This window comes from Myotis yumanensis, unplaced genomic scaffold (assembly GCF_028538775.1).
Source record: "Myotis yumanensis isolate MYYU_CA2020_CCGP unplaced genomic scaffold, mMyoYum1.0.hap1 SCAF_14, whole genome shotgun sequence".
Lineage (NCBI taxonomy): Eukaryota > Metazoa > Chordata > Mammalia > Chiroptera > Vespertilionidae > Myotis > Myotis yumanensis.
The window spans coordinates 31,734,032-31,755,276 of NW_027223765.1; the positions used below are offsets into that span (position 1 = coordinate 31,734,032).

The 21,245-nt window shown below is 50.4% G+C and overlaps 1 protein-coding gene across 4 annotated transcripts in view; it reads left to right on the forward strand.

Annotated features, from left to right (window-relative positions):
* The first annotated feature begins 1,251 nt into the window (after positions 1–1,251).
* The window catches only part of PXYLP1 (2-phosphoxylose phosphatase 1), a 67,813-nt gene continuing 47,819 nt past the window's right edge, over positions 1,252–21,245 (forward strand). Inside the window, exon 1 of one of the 4 annotated variants that reach the window (XM_070433509.1) lies at positions 1,252–1,337. Coding sequence is in view for 1 of the 4 variants with exons in the window: in XM_070433513.1 (XP_070289614.1) it covers positions 1,331–1,337 (7 nt within the window). In the remaining 3 variants the exon portion in view is untranslated. Of the gene's footprint in view, positions 1,338–9,788; positions 9,888–16,157; positions 16,180–21,245 lie in introns of those variants that run through there. The other 3 variants (XM_070433513.1, XM_070433510.1, XM_070433511.1) reach the window with 3 other exon arrangements.

Below are 21,245 nucleotides of genomic sequence, written 5' to 3' on the forward strand. Positions count from 1 at the left end.
TTTCCCCGCTTCACTTAATCCACCTCCTTAATCTGTCTACCAATGAATTTCATGTAACTCACCCATGTCCCTCCTTTGATTGAAATGTATAAATACAATTGTAACCACGCCATTCTTCAGAGCACTATCTCAATTCGTTGAGGTTCTGTTTCCCGGCATATGTCGACAGTTTGGCTCAAATAAACTCACAAAAATTCTTTACAGGTTTCAATGTTTTGTTTTGTTTTTTAACGTTAACAGCAGAAAACCAGAGTAGGTAGGAATATGGGTAAACTATGCAGGTGTAGTGTGTGGTTTGGGAGCTACCAGTACAGGAGTGAAACTGGAGGCCAGAGACTAGCTGCTCCAGAAAGTGCGCCTGGAAGGGAAAAAGGAGTGATACTGATGAGTATCTATGTTGCTCAAGGCCAGTTGTGCTGGGCACATTAGGGTCACTGTAGACTTCCCACTGACACCGAAGGCCTACACTTGGAAGAAATGACCCACAAATATGGTATCAAATCAAGTTCAACGCTCGGATGCCCAAGTTGGTTATAGAAATAGGCCAATGCTCTGTGAATCTTCAGTAGCCTCGGGGGAAGCCACGGAGCAGGGAAGGGGAGGGGAGACTGGCTGCTCGGCCGCGACCTCCCCCCGCGCCTGCAGACGGTCCGGAGACAGAGCCGAAGGGACGTCTCCAGTTGACTCACGGCCGGATGTGGTTGGCGCCGGGGAAGAGAAGCGTGGAGTAGGTGAGAGGGGGAATGGACACACGGGGACGAGACTTGTAACAGTTTGAGTCCACGCGGCAGCAGTCACCCAGCCGTGGCGGACCCCAAACATGCGCGCCAAGCCCAGCACCGGGACGAGGGCGGCGCCAGGCCACGCGCACGGCCCAGAGGCACCCACACTAAGGCCCCGGGCCGGGCCGGTGTATCCCGTCCGTCCGTCCGCACAGCCCCAGATGCCAGTCCTGCGGCGTGTGGCGCGCAGCGGCCTGTGCGCTCAGACGCCCGTGACCGTAGCTTTCGCCCACCGGGGGGGGTCTGCAGACTGGACCGTCTTGGGAGGGCTCCGTTCGGTTTCCAAGAGCCAGTGTCCCCTCCACAAGCCCTTCCGCACCTACCCGCCCGCCGGGCAGCGCGGGGCCGCCTCCCCGAATTCGGGGCGGAGCTCGGGGACGCTGGACGCGGGGCGGGCCGAGCGCGGGGCGCGGCGAGGCCGGCAGGGGGCGCTGTGGGCTGCCGCGCTGTCCCGCGGTCCGTGCGCGCGGTCCGAGCCTCCGTTCGAGCCAGGCAAGCAGGCGGCGAGCGCTGAAGCGGCGCGGAGCTACGGAGTCGGGGCCGGGACTATGGGCGGTGAGCGTGGCGCGGGCCGGGCCGGGCTTGGCTGGTCGCCGTTTAACCTGAGCGGCGCGGCGGCTGGAAGCGGGCAGGCGTCCCGGGGCGCGGGGTTGGGGAGACCGAGGGGTTCCTCTGGGCGCGCCGAGGCCGGGACGACCCGTGTCTCCCGTGGGAGAGCCAGTCAGGCCGGTCTGGACCCGCAACTAAGCTGCCTCCCCCTACCCGCGCCCTTCCCAAACCCCAGCCTTACTCCTCCCTGTCCCGAGGCCACCCCCTTCCTCCAGCCTCCCCCGCGCGCCCCTTGTCCCAGCCCCCGCCCCCTCTCCGAGCCCAGCGCCCCCTCACCCTGCCTGCGATTCCGCCGCCCTCTCCCCGAGCTCTCGCCCCCTGCCTCCCTGCTGGCGCCTCGCCCACCCACCGCCTCCCGCTTCTCCCGGTCCAGTCCCGCGCCCTCTTGCCTTGCCAGCCTCCACCCGAATCCCCGCCCCTCTAACCCTCTCCCGCTCGGCCCCCGCACTCCCGCCGCGGGATTCTAGCCCGAACTCGAGCCCCCCGGGTACCCCTTCCCGGGCACCCCATTCCCGGGCAGTGCCCAGCCCGCTCGCCTCCAGAGGAGAAGGCGGCGGCGACTTCTCCGTGGCCTTTCTGGGGGCGGCTCTTCGTGGCTGCTCCCTGCGCCCCGCGCCTGCGGGCGTCCTGGGGCCCCGCGGAGAGGCCCCTCGGTGCGCGGGCTGGCGAGCCCGGGAGCTCAGGTTAGGACTGCGTGGTGCCGACCCCACGGCGCTGCTTTTGCTGCTCCACTCGAATATGTCGCGATCTTTTAAAGAAGCCGGTTTTTGTCTCCCACACACAGAACTGCATCTGCTTAGAGCAGGTTGCTCTCTTTGTGGCTGCAGCGGTCTTCCAAGTTGTACCTGTGGGTGGTTAAAGGATTAACGATGGAAGGGGATTGGGAGCCATATCTCCCCGCTTCGGCTGGGCGTTTGGTAGCAAAAGAGCGAGGCTATCCCCCCCTGCGTGTCCAGTGCCTTCGTAGGGAAGCAAGGATGCTGTGTACGCATTCCAAAAGTAAGACCAGGAGAGACGTGGCCTCGGATCCGTGCGAAGGGGGAGGGAAGTGTGAGGTGAATGGCCCAGGGGGCCTCAGAGGGCTTCTCGTCGTGGGGACGGTTTTGCAGAATGCCCTCGGATGAACCCCGGTCTGCGGAGCTGATAGTGCCCAACCCAGCCTGACAAACGTGACGTGACCGCAGACGGGGCTTGGCAACAAGTCCTCCTCCTCAGAGGTGTTGGTGCCCAGCCTGGACTTCTGCGGGAAGAGTTTAAAACAGATGGTTTGACAAGCCTCGTGTTCCCTGGAGAGAGGTGCAGATGCATGGTTGCAGCCTGAAAGACAGTGCCTGAATTTCTGCCCTCCCTTCTCCTGGCTTTCATTAGGTGTTGGGTTGAATTAATTGCCTATTGCAGAGAAATGACCTGGAGGGGGTACATCTCTTTTAGGGGTTGGCTCCTGGCCAGCCCACCCTCACTGATGCGTGGGAGGCTGCCTTTGGGCACCAGGGACAGGCTGGCCCACCTGCCTCTGGTGCACCGCACGCTAAGCATTTGTGAAACTGCAGAATCAGCGACTATTTTTTATTTTTATTGATTGGCTTGAATAGTAATTAGCTCAGTACCCATTCACCCCTGTGTAGTGAATGAATAGAGTAATTAGCCCCAGATCACAATGGGACACAGAAGACTCCCTCTGAGTGTCCACAAATTCCGGTGGGCATCTCCTCAGCCCTCACCACGCCCCTCTGTGATAAGGTGTTGACTCTTGGGTGCCCCACTGGCCAGAGACGGGTTGAAACTATCTCGGTGGCCCCTGCACCCAGCCCCTGGCACCCTCTAAGTGCTGGTACTTGGTGGTGTTTGTCTAGAAAAATGGGTCACCCTCTTAAATCCAGTCTGAATCCATAACCCATGTTTTTCCATTGTGCTGCACTATTTTCAAAATGTTATCCTTAAATTAATCACACACACACACACACACACACACACACACACTTGTCTTACTAGAGACAAACTTATTTCTGTGTGTATTTGGGGCAGAGAGCTCAATGGGTCTCTACCCTCAATGGGGACTCCAGCATTTCCAGGAAGAAAATTAGTTGTCCTTATCACAGAACTGGGCCCGTTGGGGAGCTAAGGCTGATTGCTGAGAGGTGAGTCCTCCCAGCTTAACCAACAGGGCCTTGAGCTGTGGCCACAGCCCCCTTCTGCATCCCTCATCCCTGCCCGTGATGGAGGAAGCACTTGGAGACGCGGTGTGCTTGTGGAGCCTGCTGGCTACTTCTGATCGCACCGTCTTCACTCCAGTGGGCACTGCCCACCCCAAATAACGGCCCCCCAGGCAGAGCCGGGAGTGCCCCTTCTTGCAGGGGCCTGGCAGTATGGTTTGCAGCTCCGTTGCGGGAGGAGGCAGGTGGTTTTGCATGGTGTTTCTGTCAGAGGTGACTGTGACCACTGGCAGATGGAGCCAAGTGCAGCGCTTCTGCCCCTGTCCAAGGTCAGCTCTAGAGAATACAGCCAGAGGTGGGGGGCGCGGGGAGCCCCCAGTGCCCCCTTTTTCAGAGGTCCAGGAAGAGCTGGAATTCAGAACAGTCACTTGAATGCGGGAACCTGCACTGCCCACAGGCTCACGCTATGGAGGGCTTATCTTTCTTACCCAGACGGTCTCTGTCTCCAGGTCTGGCTCTTACCCAGGATTCCTGAAGCTGGTGAAAAGCTGTTTTCTAGAAGAGGTTTAATTAATGCCTGTAGCTGTGGGTGAGAAAGGGAGGGAGGGAGAGAGGGAGGGAGGGAGGGGGGGAGGGAGACTGACTGACTCTGCTATCTGGAGGTGGGCAGGCATGAGGTCCTACACACTCAGAGGGGAAGACTTCAACCCTGGAACAAGGATCTTGGTTGGTGGATTAGGACCGTGTCTACATTCTGGTATAGGGTTACCATTAGGAGCAAAGTCACGGAGGGGGAAAATGGCCCTGCAGTAACGTGAAATAAGGTTTGCTGGGCCCACCATCCTGGTTTCTAGAAGCTTTGAAAGGCCAGCCGAGAGTTGAGCTTAGCAAGGTGGGAGAGCACTGAGCCATTTAAAGTTTTTGAATGAGGGTTGTGGCCTCTTTGGAAGTGATGGCTTGTGCAACATTGGTCTGGGGGGAACCACCTTACACCTAAGATGCTGAAGGGAGATTGGCAAGGGGAGAAGCAGCCAGTAGGGTTTGTGCATCTGCAGTTAGTGGGTGAAGAAGAGGCACCAGCTGCCTTCTGCTAGGTTGTGGCATTTTGACAGAAGTCATCTCCCACGGCCCCTTCTTGAATCTGATGGGCAGTTTTGTAGATGGACTGTGGCCTCGAGATACTGCAAAGCAGCCAAAAGGAAGCACCTGCGAAGCAGGAATGGAATTGCAGGGTCTGCTCTGAGTCCAAAAGGTAGGTGGGCAGGGTAGCCTAATTGAGCCACGGACTCTGGCCCGCTAGCCACCACCCCCAGAACCAGCAAGCTGCTCTGAATGCTTGGGCCTTCAATGGGGCAGCCACTGGCTTTTGGAAAGGAACAGGCCAGTCAGCTTTATGCCAGAGCATGGAGGAAGTTAAGGATTGAAAAGGCACTGAGAGCCCCACCGGTGTCACTCAGTGGTTAGAGCTCCGGCCAAGTGGGAGGCAACCAGTTGCTGTGTGTGTGTCCCTCTCCCCCTCCCTCCCTTCTACTCTGTCTGAAGAGCAATGGGGAAAATATCCAACCAAGGCACTGAGAAAAGAACTTGGAGGGGCCTTGTGAAGTAGTTCTGCAACCGGAAGGCCACCTGCACCCGTATCCTCCTGGCTGGGTCATCTGTGCATCCCTCTGTCCTTCCCCCTTCCCTTCCTCCCTCTCCCCCAGCCCTGTCCATCTGCACTTAACACATCAGCGGAGCAGTCTCTGTGCTGGTGCTCGGGGCAGGAGAGAGTTTGGGCAACTCTAACACCTAGTGGTAGCAACAGTAAGAACTTGAAAATTCTGTTTGTTTGCACAGTCACTTCCCCAACTTAGACATTCATGTTTTTGTAATATTAGGCATCCCTTTGTCAACTGCTTACCACTCTCTGCCTCCATGTATCACTGACTTCCTTAGAGAGAGCTATAATTAATAGCTTAGAAACCAGAACTTTAAAAAACAGACCTAGTTGAAAATGATTGCACCTAGTTTTGACACCCCCATCCCTCCCCTCTTCTACACTCCTTTATGTGGTTAGAGGTATCATTTATATCAAATTTATGAATAGTTTGAATCGGATTTTTCCTCCCTGTCAATTATATGCAGACACATGTCTTTCCAACCAACAGAACCACAGCTGACTTTCCTAGACTTACCTCATTCTTGGGTCCAACCCCAAACGTCAGACCTTCAGAGCTACAGCAATATCATTTTGAGCTTTGAGCTTTTTAATTATATTTTAAGAAATGAAGCTCTTGCTTGCTAATTTTGTCATCTCCTAATATAGGAGAATCTAAAGTTAGACTAAAACATTTATTGCCTTATTAACTCTTTATGCTTCTTTCTTTTTATAAACATCTTTTTATTGATTTCAGAAAGGAAGGGAGAGGGAGAGAAACATTAGTGATGAGAGAGAATCATTGATTCGCTGCCTCCTGCAGGCCCCCTGCTGGGGATCGAGCTCACAACCTGGGCACGTGTCCTGAGAGGGAATTGAACCGTGACCTCCTGGTTCATAGGTCAACACTGAGCCACGCCATTCAGCTCTTTATGCTTCTTAGTTGAATGAAGCAGTTGCATTAAGGTTGAGAAAAATTATTAAAGTTATAGTAGAAATGTATGGAAGCTCAGAGATAATAATAAAGGGAAACCAGCTCATAGAAATAAATTGTTAAGCTTTAAACATGGTTACTAAAACGTGGAGAGATAAATAGGAATTTTCAGAGTAGTATAGACAAGTATAGAATTTTTACAAGTATAGATTGATGAGTATAGAAATATTGATCTGTCATTGTATTGAAATGCACTAATTATGATCATCCATTATGCTTCTATGATACCTTCCTATCTAATAAAAGAGAAACATGGTAATTAGCCGTAACTTCGCTACCCTTCCCATTGGCTAATCAGGGCGATATGCAAATTAACTGCCAACCAAGATGGCAGCCGGCAGCCAGGCAGCTTGAAGCAAACAGGAGGCTTGCTTGCTCCAGTGACGGAGGAAGCCAATGTTCCCCGCCTGCAGCTGCTGGGCTCTGAGCTGCTCTCTAAGAAACATTGTTGAAATATAAAAGCTAAACAAACTCCAGAAACCTGCTTTCAGTCAGCCGGGATCTCAGAGCTGGAGTCGCAACAAAGTTTCAAATACAGAAGGTAAACAAAGCCCAGAAACCTGCTTTCAGCAGCCGAGGTCTCAGAGCTAAAGGAAGCTCTCAGCTCCAGTGACAGCCATAGAAGGGAAATAAATCCCAGAATAAAAAGAAAAAAAAGAAAGGTTGGGAGCTTCAGTCACCTGCCAGCCTGAAAACGGCCCTCAGCCCCTCACCCAGACTGGCCAGGCACCCCAGTGGGGACCCCCACCCTGAACGGGGTGTGACCAGCTGCAAACAGCCATCATCCCCTTACCCAAGCTGGCCAGGCACCCAAGCGGGACCCCCACCCTGATCCAGGACACCCTTCAGGGCAAACCAGCCAGCCCCCACCCGTGTACCAGGCCTCTATCCTATATAGTAAAAGGGTAATATGCCTCCCAGCACCAGGATCAGCGGAGCCACAAGGCCTCCCAGCACCGGGATCAGCAGAGCAGCGAGGCCTCCCAGCACTGGGATCAGTGGAGCCGCGAGGCCTCCCGGCCTGGGATCAGTGGAGCCACATGGCCTCCTGGCACCGGGATCAGCGGAGCCGCGAGGCCTCCTAGCCCCGGGATCAGCAGAGCAGTGAGGCCTCTTAGCACCGGGATCAGCTGAGCAGTGAGGCCTCACTGCCCCTATGTCAAGCGGAGCTGCGAGGCCTCCCAGCACCCGGATCAGCCGAGCTGTGAGGCCTCCCGGCCTGGGATCAGCGGAGCCACAAGGCCCCCGAATCCGGGATCAGCGGAGCCATGAGGCCTCCTGGCACTGGGATCAGCAGAGTAGCGAGGCCTCACTGTCCCTGTGTCAAGCGGAGCCACGAGGCCTCCCAGCACTGGGATCAGCGGAGCCGCGAGGCCTCCTGGCCCCTGGAGCAGCGTGACAGGGGGCAGCGCCCAAACCCCCTGATCACCCTGCAGCTCTGTGTGTGATGGGGCAGGGCCACAACCTCCCTATCCGCCCTGCTCTGTTCCTGAAAGGGGAAGGCGCCCCAACCCCCTGATTGGCCCTGCTCTGTGCCTGATAGGGGGGAGCTCCCCAATCCCCTGATTGGCCCTGCTCTGTGCCTGATAGGGGGGAGCTCCCCAACCCCCTGATCGGCCCTGCTCTGTGTGTGACGGTGCGGCGCCCCAACCCCCCTATGGGCGCTGCTCTGTGTGTGACGGGGTGGAGCCACAACCTCCCTATGGGCCCTGCCCTGAGTGTGACGGGGGAGTGCCCCAACCCCCTGATCGGCCCTGCTCTGTGGGTGACAGGGGGGTGGCGCTGCAACCTCCCCATCGACCCTGCCTTGAGTGTGACAGGGGGCGGTGCCCCAACCCCCCAATCAGCCCTACCCTGAGCGTGACTGAGGGTGGCATCGCAACCTCCTGATCCACCTTGCTCTGTGCATGACAGGGGGGAGCTCCCCAACCCCCTGATCGGCCCTGCTCTGTGTGTGACAGGGGGGAGCTCCCCAACCCCCTGATCGGCCCTGCTCTGTGTGTGACAGGGTACAGAGCCCCAACCCCCTTGATGGGCCCTGCTCTGTGCGTGACAGGGCAGTGCCCCAACCCCCTGATCGCCCGGCTCTGTATGTGACAGGGGTGGCACCACAACCCCCTGATCCGCCCTGCTCTGTGCGTGACAGGGGGTGGTGCTGCAACCTCCCCATCGACCCTGCCTTGAGTGTGACAGGGGGCAGCGCCCCAACTCCCCAATCGGCCCTGCTCTGAGCCCGACCAGGGGCTGTGGGTCAGGCACCTAGGGATTGGGCCTACCCTCTGCCACCCGGGAGTGGGCCTAAGCCAGCAGGTCGTTATCTCCCGAGGGGTCCCAGACTGTGAGAGGGCACAAGTGGGGCTGAGGGATACCCTCCTCCCCCCTGCCAGTGCACAAATTTTTGTGCACCGGGCCTCTAGTATCATATAAATAGGCAACCATCTCTGTGATCTTGTTCAATCCTTCCAGCAAGTCTGGGACCTTCTGAGAGATGGGGAAACAGGACCACAGGGTGTTTAAAAGACTTCCCATGGAATTCATGTATTTTGAGCCTAGATATTCCTGCTATAGTGGCTTGATAATCAAATATACTTAATAGTTATTTGAGCCTGGCCGGGATAGCTCAGTGGTTGAGCATTGACCTATGCACCACGAGGTTGCTGGTTCGATTCCCAGTCATGGCACATGCCTGGGTTGCAGGCTCGATCCTCAGTGTGGGGTGTGCAGAAGGCAGCGAATCAATGATTCTCTTTCATCATTGATGTTTCTGTCTGTCTCTCCCTCTTGCTTCCTCTCTGAAATCAATAAAAGTATATTTTAAAAAAGTAGTTATTTGAAGATTACAGATGGTCTCCTGCTTAGGTATCAGCTTTCATTAAAAGTCAAACAGAAACAATGTGTGCTTAGCACTACCAGAAACCTCCTGGGAGGATGTCTCCAGGTTTGTGGCTGTCAGATGTTCTCCGTTGATGACTTCCTCATACTAGAGTACCTACGTTTGGTTGTGTATTCAGCGCATTGCAGTGGTTAAGAGTGTAGACTCTGAAGCTGGACTGTCTTTGAATCCTGGATCTACCATTACTAATCTTGTGGTAGGCAAGTTACGTAACCGTTCCGTGCCTCAGTTTCCTCACTTATAAAATTGGGATAATGATCATAATACCTACTTCATGGTATTGTTGTGAAGCTGAAATGAGATTGTACATGACCGGACTTTTTAAGCACATGCTGTGTGCTTAAAAAAATGTTAGCTGTTACTACTATTTATTCGTTCCTTAAAAATGCATCCTTGGTGCAACCAACTGTACTGATATAATGAATATATGCCCATGGATAAGACACACGGTCTCTGTCCTCGTGGAACAGCGAACAGTGGTGTGTGATGATCTTTACCTGGTATACACTAATAGGAAGTGGCCTTGCCAGCTCGTTAAGACAGGCACTCATTTGATTGGTATGTGTCTGACACATGCTGGTTGTTAATGTTTTAACTATCACTCTTGGCCTAAGGTTGTTTAGTGGGAAGTGTAATATGAGACCATAAGCTCAATATTTACTTACCTGGTTTGCCAGCCCTGTTCTTGGTCCGTCCGGGTCAACAGCATGCTGGCCTGACCGCATTTTGGACTTGGCTCTTCAGCAGCCCCAGAAGCCCACGAGACCGCCGGAGACCCAGTTCTTGGAGTGAGGAATGGTACAGCTGCTCCCGGGGGCAGGTAGGGGGCCCGAGGCGGAAGGCCAGACAACCATAGTTCTTGGGTCTGCCGTAGCCGGAACCTCCTTGACATGAAGGTCACTGGGAAACTATGTTGATTGGCGTGGGTTTCGTAAACTGGTCCTGGAAAGGGAGGTCCTTCCTCCTCAGAACTTGCCCTCGCTTGTTCCGTGTGTCCTACAAAGACACTCGCGGTGGCAGCCTGCCCAGCTCACCCCTGCCATCGCCGAGCTGGCACAGAGCCTCGGCGATGGCTGAGGACTGGCAAGACCTCCCGTGATCGCTGCCTCAGGAACTGGAGCACTGCTCTGCCTTGGGAGTGTGGTTAGACCACCGTCTGCTCGGCCCTGCAGTGCTTCAGGCGAAGAAGTGAGCAGTCAGATCAGAAACCTGATCATCAGGTCTCTTAATGGGGAGCCTGCTTATTTTTATTCGTGTTTAATCTACTGGACTTTGAAGTCAATGAGGCTTTGTCGTTTTTTTTTTTTTTTAATACTTACCCCACACTTGGAAAATAAAGAAATGCAAATCGGCCCTGGCTGATGTGGCTCGATTGGTTGGAGTATCTTCCGTAAAGGTGGTGGGTTTGATTCCCAGTCAGGGTAGATTCCCAGGTTGCAGGTTCGATTCCCGGTTAGAGCGTCAGGGAGACAACCACTGATGTTTCTCCCTTCCTCTCTCTAACATCAAATTTTTAAAAATCTTTTAAAAAATGGCAAATAATGCCATTCATTTAAAAAGAAAAAAAACCCTGTTTATTCCTATGAAAGCATAATTGAATTAAAAAGAGGAAAACCTTTTCTCTAGTTGCCAAACAGTTCCCAGGTGCTCTGACCTCTGGTCTCGGTTGCCTCTTGATTTCCCAGACAGGTCATCTTTTGTCGCCAATTTGTCTCCATCAAAGTCCCTAATGGAAACACAGACCTGAATGATCAAAGCTTGGACATTTATGGTCAAAGGTCATGGCATGAACAGTTGTTGGTTGTTTTGTGGTGTGTGTGTGTGTGTGTGTGTGTGATTTATTTTACTCTGTCTTCTAAGTGAAAAATTAGTGTATCTTCTTTGAAAAAGAAATTATATTTTAGACCAGCGGTTCTCCACCTGTGGGTCGCGACCCCTTTGGGGGTCGCCTAAGACCATTGGAAAACACATATATAATTACATATTGTTTTTGTGATTAATCACTGTGCTTTAATTATGTTCAATTTGTAACAATGAAAATACATCCTGCATATCAGATATTTACATTACGATTCATAACAGTAGCAACATTACAGTTATGAAGTAGCAATGAAAATAATTTTATGGTTGGGGGTCACCACAACATGAGGAACTGTATGAAAGGGTCATGGCATTAGGAAGGTTGAGAACCACTGTTTTAGACGATGGCTAATGTCAGCAAGTAAGATCTAATCAAGGCTGCCTCATCCTCGGTTCACATAATTTCTAAGTTAATGGTGTGTGATTTTTTTTTCCTCCTCTTCTCCTTGCTCTAATGACTGCTGATTATTTTGAAACAGCTGCATTAATGGATGGTGTTTAACAGCTCGATGTACAGTGAGTAAGCACAGTTGGCTTGACTGAGCATAGCACATTCTTTTCACTTGCTCTTTAGCTTGAGGAGTGTTTGTTTGCTGTGTGTGCAGAATGCCAGAAAGGGAGTTGGGAACTCCTTGCCTCTGCCCGCCCACCACCCAATGCTCACACTTCCCGGGGACGACGCGTGTCCTCACGGTATCCAGTTCCCACCGCATTAGGATTGTCTACTCAGGGGCCTGCCCCCCCCCCCCCCCCCCCAGCTTGACTGGGAGCTCCTGGAGGGCAGGGGCCACCCCAGCTCATCTCTAAGTCTTCAATCCTTAGCACAAGGACTGGCATGAAATAGGCCTTGATACAGGTTGGGTGAACGAATGAGCGATTGCAACGCAGTTAGGATTGTGTTTGGCTTCAAGTAACGGAAAGCCCTGCCTCGGTGGCTTAAGCAAATCATGGTTTATGTTTCTCATGTGATAAGAAGTCCGAAGGTAGGTGGTTGCTGGCATTGGTTTCAACAGCTGATGTCTGTCTGGGCTGGCGCTTCTGTTATTGCCTTGGCCTTTCCTTCCGGGTGGCAGAATGACTGCAGCAGGAAGGAGGCTCCAGCCACAGTGGTACGTTTTATCAGGAAAACAGACATTTTCCTCAAGACACCCAGCAGACTTCCCCTGACGTTTCATGGCCAGAACGGTCACATGGCCATTCCTAATGAAAAGGGCCGTGTGAGTATTTAGCCACATTGTTGTAGGCACATTGCTTCACAGAATAGTTAGGTAGACTCACTGCTGAAAAGCAACCCCAAAATGCTTAATGGCTCAAACATGATAGACATTTCCTTTTTGCTCACGTAAAGTTCAAAATGGCTGTTCCTTCCAGAGGTGAATTAGGGACCCAGGCTCTTAAGGCTGCCATGCTCCTTTGCATTAATCAGCAAAAGAGGAAGGCCTGTGGAGGATGGTGCTGGGGAGGAGTTACAGACCAGGCATGGAGGTGGTGAATTATTCCATTAACCAGTGCTCCGTCACATGCTCACACCTCCTGCAGCAGAGGCTGTGAAAGGTGGCACAGCCCTGTGCTTAGGAGAAAGAGGATCTGAGTTTCATGATTAGCTGGCAATCTCTGTTACACCATTCTCCCCACCCCCAAATCAGGATTCTCTGAGCCAGGAGGAAGAAATGAATACTGATGGGCAAATGGGTGCCTGTCTTAGAAGGAGATGCTGTGCTAAGTAGGCTCCGGCCAAAAACAGGCTTTATTCCCAGATCATCTGTCCTCAATCCCTGCTTCTGTTCCCACTTTTGGGAACTGGGCCAGCAGGACAATGGAAGGTCCTCATGATCCCTGTTTCTTGAACCAGGGCATGCATATTCTTCACAGCTTTGTGGGAATGAGTTCCAATCGATGTCCCTCAGCAGCTGTAGATGACCCCAGAAAAAAAAAAAAGGCCTCCGGCACCCCCAAGGCCAGAGGAGCCCCTGAGAGCGCCAAGCCTGTGAGAGCTCCTTGCTCTTGAGCCTGCAAGTGCCCCTACTCACCCCGCCTTCCTGAGTTCCTCCTGCTATTCAGCCCTGGCCCCAGCCCACATCTGGGTGCAGGGCACAGAGGTTCAGAGGTGAGGTCACAGCAAACAGTGACCTCTGCTTCCCACTCAAATTCATTGACAAATATTTGCCCAATTGCTTCCTGTTGTTTTTCCCCAGTAACATTAATGGATGATCCGTTGACCTATTGGGTTTGCATGATGTGTTCTTACTCCGTTTGTTGTAGGTTTCTGTGACAGCTTCCTTCTGGGTGCCCTTCTTGCCTCCCTTCCTTCCCACACACCCCTGCCGAGCACTTGCTGTTGACTCACCTCTGTGTCCACCCAGCCCTGGGGGAGGCAAGCAAAGAAGCTGACTCGGGCCTGTGGTGTTGATGAGGGCTGTGGGAGGGCTGTTGTTGCTCAGTGTTGGAGGAACTCACCCAGCCTCAGGGTCAGGGAGGACTTCCCGGGGGAGGTGGCATTTGAGCTGAGTTTAAGGATGAGCAGGAGTTAACCAGATCAAGAAGGCATCTGGGCCAAGAGCATGAAATGGACAGACTCTGAGTTATGAGAAGGGGAACATGGGGTTACAGGGAGCAGTGTCCCGGAGTCAGGCTGCTACGGGGTGCTCATTCACTCATTTAAGACGGTGCTGAACAAGGCAGGTAAGGTACCAGCCAAAAGGGCGCTCAGGATCTGAGGCTAGAAGGGCGACGAGGCTGCAGGGGAAGTTAGCCAGGATCTGAGGAGCCCTTGGCTGCTGTACTAACAATGCTCCGAAGAGTTTGCTGTTGGAGGCTGAGTAGGATCTGGGGCCCATTTCTTGTGCCATCACCTCTCTTGCCCTGCCCCTCTGTCTCCGATTCTCATCTGGTCCTTTGCCCAGGCATTACTCAGGCTGTAAAAATAGAGGCTGGCATCAGAACACCAGCGTGTAGTTGGTGGGGAAAGCTGAAACTGTCATTACATAGCACCGTACGTGCCAGCAAGTTTTTTGATGGAGTGCTTTCTTGGAACCCTAAGGACGGTTCTGAAGTTGGCTTATAATTTATTTTTTCCTTTCAACTCATACCAATAATTCTGACCACTCGGCTCAGAATATGTGCTGCCTGTGCCCATTACCCACTCCGTGAGCGCATTGGAATGAACCTTTAACGCTGAAACGCACCAGGTGAGGGCTTGCCTTGCCACGGGCCCGCTGGTTGGAGGGGCCAGGTCACCTGCATGAGGCCCCTAGGTGATGCCCTGCAGTCATGAGGGCTCCCTGACAGTGAGTTGAGGTCTGTAGCCTGCACTGCCTGAGCTGCCTGAGAAGGGACGGCCCGCAGTTTTACTCCTTCTCCTTGAGGACTTGAGGGCTGAGAGGGTTTCTAAGAGCCGGCAGCAGCATTTATTGTGATAAATGGCCCCAGGGTGATCGCCTTCATTCTCTGTGCCCTGCCCTGTTTATTAGTGTGGAATTGACAGTGTTAGGGGCAGGGCAAAGCGGTGGGGGTGGGGGTGGGGGGGTGTGCAGAGAGAGGACCATGGAGCTAGTCCAGCCGTGGGCAAACTACGGCCCGCGGGCCAGATCTGGCCCGTTTGAAATGAATAAAACTAAAAAAAAAAAAAAAAGACCGTACCCTTTTATGTAATGATGTTTACTTTGAATTTATATTAGTTCACACAAACACTCCATCCATGCTTTTGTTCCGGCCCTCCGGTCCAGTTTAAGAACCCATTGTGGCCCTTGAGTCAAAAAGTTTGCCCACCCCTGGGCTAGACTAAGTAGGGCCAGTGCTAATTGTAGGGCACTTTGTTTCTGGGTAGAAAACTTTTAGACCTCTGGTGTTTGCTGGGTGCCTCCTTGGTACGAAGGGCTGCAGAGAATACATAATAATAAATTACTACTTTGATACTGTGATTTAAAGTAAGATATATATATATATATATCTGTTTCTGGCACAGAGCTTCAAAAACCCTTGGGATTTCCTGTGATGAGAGCAATAATGGTGTAATTTATGTTAATGAGGTGACTTTGAGCAAGGCATCAAGGATGGGCCTGGTTGCCAGGAAAACCAAGCCTGTGATCAGAGGGTTGGACTCAGTCGCACCCCCAGAGCTCTGGGGAGGGGAGGAGCTGGAGGTTGAAGCGGTCACCAGTGGTCAGTGATTTACTAGGTAATCAATCATGCCTACGTAATGAAGCCTCCTTAGAAACCTAAAGGATGGGGTTTGGAGAGCTTCCAGGTTGGTGAACATGTGGAGATTTGAGGAGCGTGGCACCCCGGGAGAGGGCATGGGGACGATGCGATCTTTCCCACATACCTGCCCTATGCATCTCGTCCATCTGGCTGCTCCTGAGCTATGTCCTTTTATAATAAACCAGTAATCTATAAGTAAATGTTGCTTTGAGTTCTGTGAGCCACCTTAGCAAATTAATCAGACCCAAGAAGGGGGTTATTGGAGACTCTAGGCCAGTGATGGCGAACCTATGACACGCGTGTCAGAGGTGACACGCGAACTCATTTTTTTGGTTAATTTTTCTTTGTTAAATGGCATTTAAATATATAAAGTAAATATCAAAAATATGTCTTTGTTTTACTATGGTTGCAAATATCAAAAAAATTTCTATATGTGACATGGCACCAGAGTTAAGTTAGGGTTTTTCAAAATGCTGACACGCCGAGCTCAAAAGGTTCGCCATCACTGGTCTAGGCGATAGCTAGCTGGTCAGAAGTACAGGCACAACTGGATTTGTGGTGAGGGGGCAGTCTTGTGGGGCTGAGCCCTTAACCTGTGAGATCTGATGCCGTCTCCAGGTAGATAGTGTCAGAATTGAGTTGAACTGCAGGACACCCAGCTGGTGTCAGAGAATTGGTTGGTGGTGATGTCAGTGGGGAGTGGGGAGAACCTCACGCAGGTTGGAATTAGGTGCAGAATTGTTGCTGCCACCAGTGCTTTCCAGGAAATGTCTCATCTAGTCTCTTTCACAGCCCCATGAAGTGGGTACTTCCCATCCCCTTAGAATATAAGCTCCATGAGGGCAGGAGTTTTGGAATGATTTGGTCACTACTGACCCCCATTTTCTATGACTGTACTTGGCATATCGCAGATACTCAGTAAATACTTCTTGTATAAATAATTGAATCACCATTTACAGGAGCAGAGACTGTAGCTCAGAGAGAGTAACTTGCCCGAGGTGCCACAGCTGCTAAGTAGTGGAGCAGAAGGCCTTGGTCCCAGTCCCAGTGAGGTACGTACTATGAGCTGTGACTTGGGGTACCCAGCCTGGCTGCCCTTAGAATGCAGGTTGCCTGAGGCTAGGACTGTAGGAAGGTCCCTGGCCTGTCTGGCCTGTCATTCTGACCAAGTGCAGCACAGCCTTGGCAAAACCCATCAGTTGCATAACAGTGAGCTGCAGGCCCTCATACATCAAGGCCTAGAAGGTTGCTGTCTTCTTGCTGCCAGTGCCCGGCGATAGTTCGAGGGGAGGGAATGGATATGCAGGAGTGTGTTCATCAGCAGCTCCTTCGTTCTGTCATGCATGTGTTCAGGAACCTTCTGCGACTCCCTGTTCCTAGAGGGAACCTAGTCTGGCCCCAGCGGTTCTCCGCCCTGATCACAGATGAGTCACTGCATAAAACCTGCCGTCAGTCAGCAGTGCAGGGAGGGGAGGGCTTGTACCAGTGTGCACATTTCTCCTCCTCGAAATGCCTGTTCACATCATACATGTCCACTGACATCCTGTTAGCTTTCACACTGTTTCTGCCTCCTCCCTGAAGCCCTCTCTGACCATCCCAGCACTAAGCCTGCGCCCAGCCCCCGCAGCCGCAGTCTGTCTGTAACAGTGCACTTCCTAACGGTGTCCTGGAGCCCTGGGTTCTGCAGGTGTGAGTGGGGCCCGAGGCCCCGCCCAGTAAACTCTGTGTTTGTCTTTCTTACACATCAGGTCCCATGTTAGGTTGAGTTTTAAAAGGAGGTGCTCTTTCAAAACATCTGATCTCTTTATAATTTATCATGTACCTGCCTGGTGACTTCTTGCTTGACTACATTCTTTAAAAATAATTTAAATGAGTTTGCAGCTTTCTTTCTTTTTTTCTGATTGTGAAAGTAAAAAAATAAAATGGAAAAATAAAATAAAAGTAATACATGTTTGTTTAAGAAAATTTGGAAAATGCAGAAATCTGCAAATGAGAAAATAAATCTTCCAGGAACCTATCACCTGCTTAAGGGTTGTAAATCAACCTTACATCTTGTCATTTGTTTTAAAAAAATTAAAATTACTTGTAATTCCAGCCATAACCACACATAACATTAAGGGCATATTTTCTCTTTCCAGTTTAAAAAGAATTGTTACATTCACTCACCTTAAAAAATAGTAATAGGTTCAAAAATTCTGAAGAGTATAGAATAAAAAGTCCCACTCCCACCCCTGTTTCAAACCACTCAGTCCAGTTTTGTAACATATCTATAATAATAAAGGTGTAATATGCTAATTAGACCCGATGTCCTTCCGGACGACCTTCCAGATGAAGCCGGGGCTTCAAGGGAAGCCCGGGCCCCAGGTGGCGGAGGGAAGCTGGTGCCGGCAGCTGGGGGAAGGAAGGCCTACTCTTGCACGATTTTCATGCATCAGGCCTCTAGTCTTTTTATAACATAATTGAGCTTCAACCATACATGATGTATTGTAGCTTGAATTTTTGATTTAACAATGTAACATTTTCTTCTGTTATTACATATCTTATTTTTTGTTATTTGTATACAACAGCTTGTAGAAACAAGGCATTAAATATATAAGTGAAATTCTGAAAAGTCCATAATATAGATGATCACTGTTAATTTAGGGGCTGTCTCCTTCCAGACCTTTTTCTGTAAGTTTATATGTTTCCTTAAAATTTCCACATATATATCAAGATATGCAAGTGTGTGTTTTACCTACATGAGATCATACTGTATCTATTATGCTGCTGCTTATACACTCATGTATTTTTTTCACTTTTTAAAAAATATTTTTTTCAGTTCCAGTTGTCACATATTATATTAGTTTCAGTTGTACAACATAGTGATTAGACATTTACATAACTTACAAACTGATCACCTCAATAAGTCTAGTACCCATCTGGTACCATAGATAGTTATTACAATACTAGAGGCCCAGTGCACAAAATTTGTGCACTCGGGGAGGTGGGGTCCCTCAGCCTGACCTGTGCCCTCTCACAGTCTGGGACCCCTCAGGGGATGTCCGACTGACGGCTTAATGCTGCTGCGGAGGTGGGAGAGGCTTCCGCCACCGCCGCTGTTCATGCCAGCCGTGAGCCCGGCTCAGGGCTTCCAGCTGAGCAGCGCTCCCCCTGTGGGAGTGCACTGATCACCGGGGGGCAGCTCCTGCATTGAGCATCTTCCCCCTGGTGGTCAGTGCGCGCATAGTGACTGGTCGTTGCAATGTTCGGTCAATTTGCGTATTAGCCTTTTATTATATAGGATTATTAACTATATTTCCTACGCTGTACTTCACATCCCCTTGTCTATTTTTATAATAGGCAATTTGTGCTTCTTAATCCTTTAACCTTATTCACCCGTCCTCCCAATTCCTCTCTGATCTGGCAACCATCAGTTTGTTCTCTGCCTCTATGCGTTTGTTTTTGTTCTGCTTGCTTGTTTTTTAGATTCCACATGTAAGTGAAATTATATAGTGTTTGTCTTTCTCCATCTGACTTATTTCACTTAGCACAATACCCTCTAGGCCAGTGGTTCTCAACCTTCCTAATGCCATGACCCTTTAATACAGTTCCTCATGTTGTGGTGACCCCCAACCATAAAATTATTTTCGTTGCTACTTCATAACTGTAATTTTGCTACTGTTATGAATCGTAATGTAAATATCTGATATGCAGGATGTATTTTCATTGTTCAAATTGAACATAATTAAAGCATAGTGATTAATCACAAAAACAATATGTAATTATATATGTTTTCCGATGGTCTTAGGTCCCTGTGAAAGGGTCATTCGACCCCCAAAGGGGTCGCGACCCACAGGTTGAGAACCGCTGCTCTAGGCCCATCGGTATTGTTGCAAATGATAAGATTTTATTCTTTTTATGGCTGAGTAATATTCCATTGTATATATGCAGCACATCCTTCTTCATTTGTCTAATGATGGACACTTAGGTTTCGTCTCCCCATGTATTTTTTACTTGATAGCATCTCCTGGAGGTTTGTCCATGTGCTCACCTAAGTCCACCTCTTTCTTTTTAAGGCTGAATCATGTTTCACTGTATGGACAAACTTTAATTTTTCAACCATTTCCCTGTGGATGAACATTTTTATAATTATAAACATTTTATAATTTATAGTTCTATTTCTGCTTTGTACATATGAGTGGGCATATTTTGAGGATACCCAGAATGTGAATTCTTGTGTGTTCATTGTTTTAATGAGACCACCACTTTTTCATGAATTCTTTTCTAGTTAACCCTGAGGGGGAGTGAAACCTGACAACTAATGGGTCTGGGCTGCCTGTCACTACTTAAGCAGAGACAGGGTTAAATCATATATGAGCATTTATTTCAGTAATGCCGGCAGTATGCGAGAGCAGCAGGTCACCCATGAAAATCTGCTCTACTCCTCCTACTAGCTGGCTGTTTATATAGGGACTAGAGGCCTGGTGCACAGATTCTTGCACTGGTGGGGGGGCGTGGCCTATGGGGATCGGGCCGCTATGGGAGCACTGCTCATCCTGGTCTGTGGGAGTGCACTGACCACCAGGGGGCAGCTTCTGCGTTGAGTGTCTGCTCCCTGGTGGTCAGTGCGCATCATAGCAACTGGTTGACAGTCGTTCTGGTCATTCCGCTGTTTGGTCACTGGGCTTTTACATATATATAGAATATATAGATAAGGAAGAGAGAGAGAGGCTACATGCAAGGGGAAAGGGGGGGAGGGGTGGGAAGAATAGTTGCAGGGTCTGTGGTCCATGTGTCTCTTTCCAGGATCTTGAAGTCCGATAACAAGTTAGTTAATTTTCATTGGTGTTAAAACCAGCTCAGGAATGGTCAGTATTCCTGAAACAAACTCCCAGAGAGGCCAGTGTCCAGGCACAGCAACCATATCAAAGCATGTCCTGTCCTTTGTCTGTTCTCAAAATGTATTTTCTTTTTTAAAATATATTTTATTGATTTTTTACAGAGAGGAAGGGAGAGGGATAGAGAATTAGAAACATTGATGAGAGAGAAACATCAATCAGCTGTCTCCTGCACACCCCCTACCTGGGGATGTGCCCGCAACCAAGGTACATGCCCTTGACTGGAATCGAACCTGGGACCCTTGAGTCCGCAGGCCGACGCTCTATCCACTGAGCCAAACCGGTCAGGGCTCAAAATGTATTTTCTGAGCAATGGACCCATCTGGGCCCCAAAGTGTCTCTTATCTTTCTACAGCTCTGTTTTTCTTCTTGCAGCACATCCTCCAGTTTCCTAAGGTCTGTAGGAAAATGTATCTATAGTTAGTAAGGTGAATAATTATTAAGTAACTGTGGCTCTATTCTTATCATGAGCCCTCCTATCAGGAGCAGTTTGCCAACCACAGATACACCTTTTTGGGAATTTGACTATTTTAAGTTGGTTACTTTTAAGACGCTGTAGAGGTTCAGAACAAGTCTCCCAGAATGTGTCACCCTAGCATGCAGGTTATTTCCAGCTAAAGACAAAGTCTAACAAGCTTAAGAAGAGCTCAGCCGGCGTGGCTCAGTGGTTGAGCATCGACCTAGGAACAAAGAGGTCACGGCTCGATTCCCAGTCAGGGCACATGCCCGGGTTGCAGGCTCGATCCCCAGTCGGGGGCGTGTAGGAGGCAGCTGATCAATGATTCTCTCTCATCATTGATGTTTCTATCTCTCTCTCCCTCTCCTTCCTCTCTGAAATCAATAAAAATATATTATTAAAAAAACAAAAAACTTAAGAAGAGCTTCCCCCCTTACTTGCCTAAAGGAATTCAGGTAGAAAAACCTGCTTAAAGCAAGGGAACTATCTATCACCTTAGCGTGATATGAACTAAGTGTGGCCAACAGGGAGGGACCTCGCAGGGTCTGTTCTTACACTCCGCTCTGTGTCCCGTTGCTTCTGGGTGGCCCAGCAAGAATTTGTTCACCAAATGTTTGCTCCTTCTCACCTACCTGTGAATTGCTGACCTTCCCTTTGAAGTCCAAGCCACTACCCCCCTTTCTCCTTAGCTCAAGATGGCCTAGAAGCCCCAACTGCCTGATATGTTCCAGGGTCCCATATTTTCACAGACCGCCCCCCCCCATATGTACATACGTAATTAAAT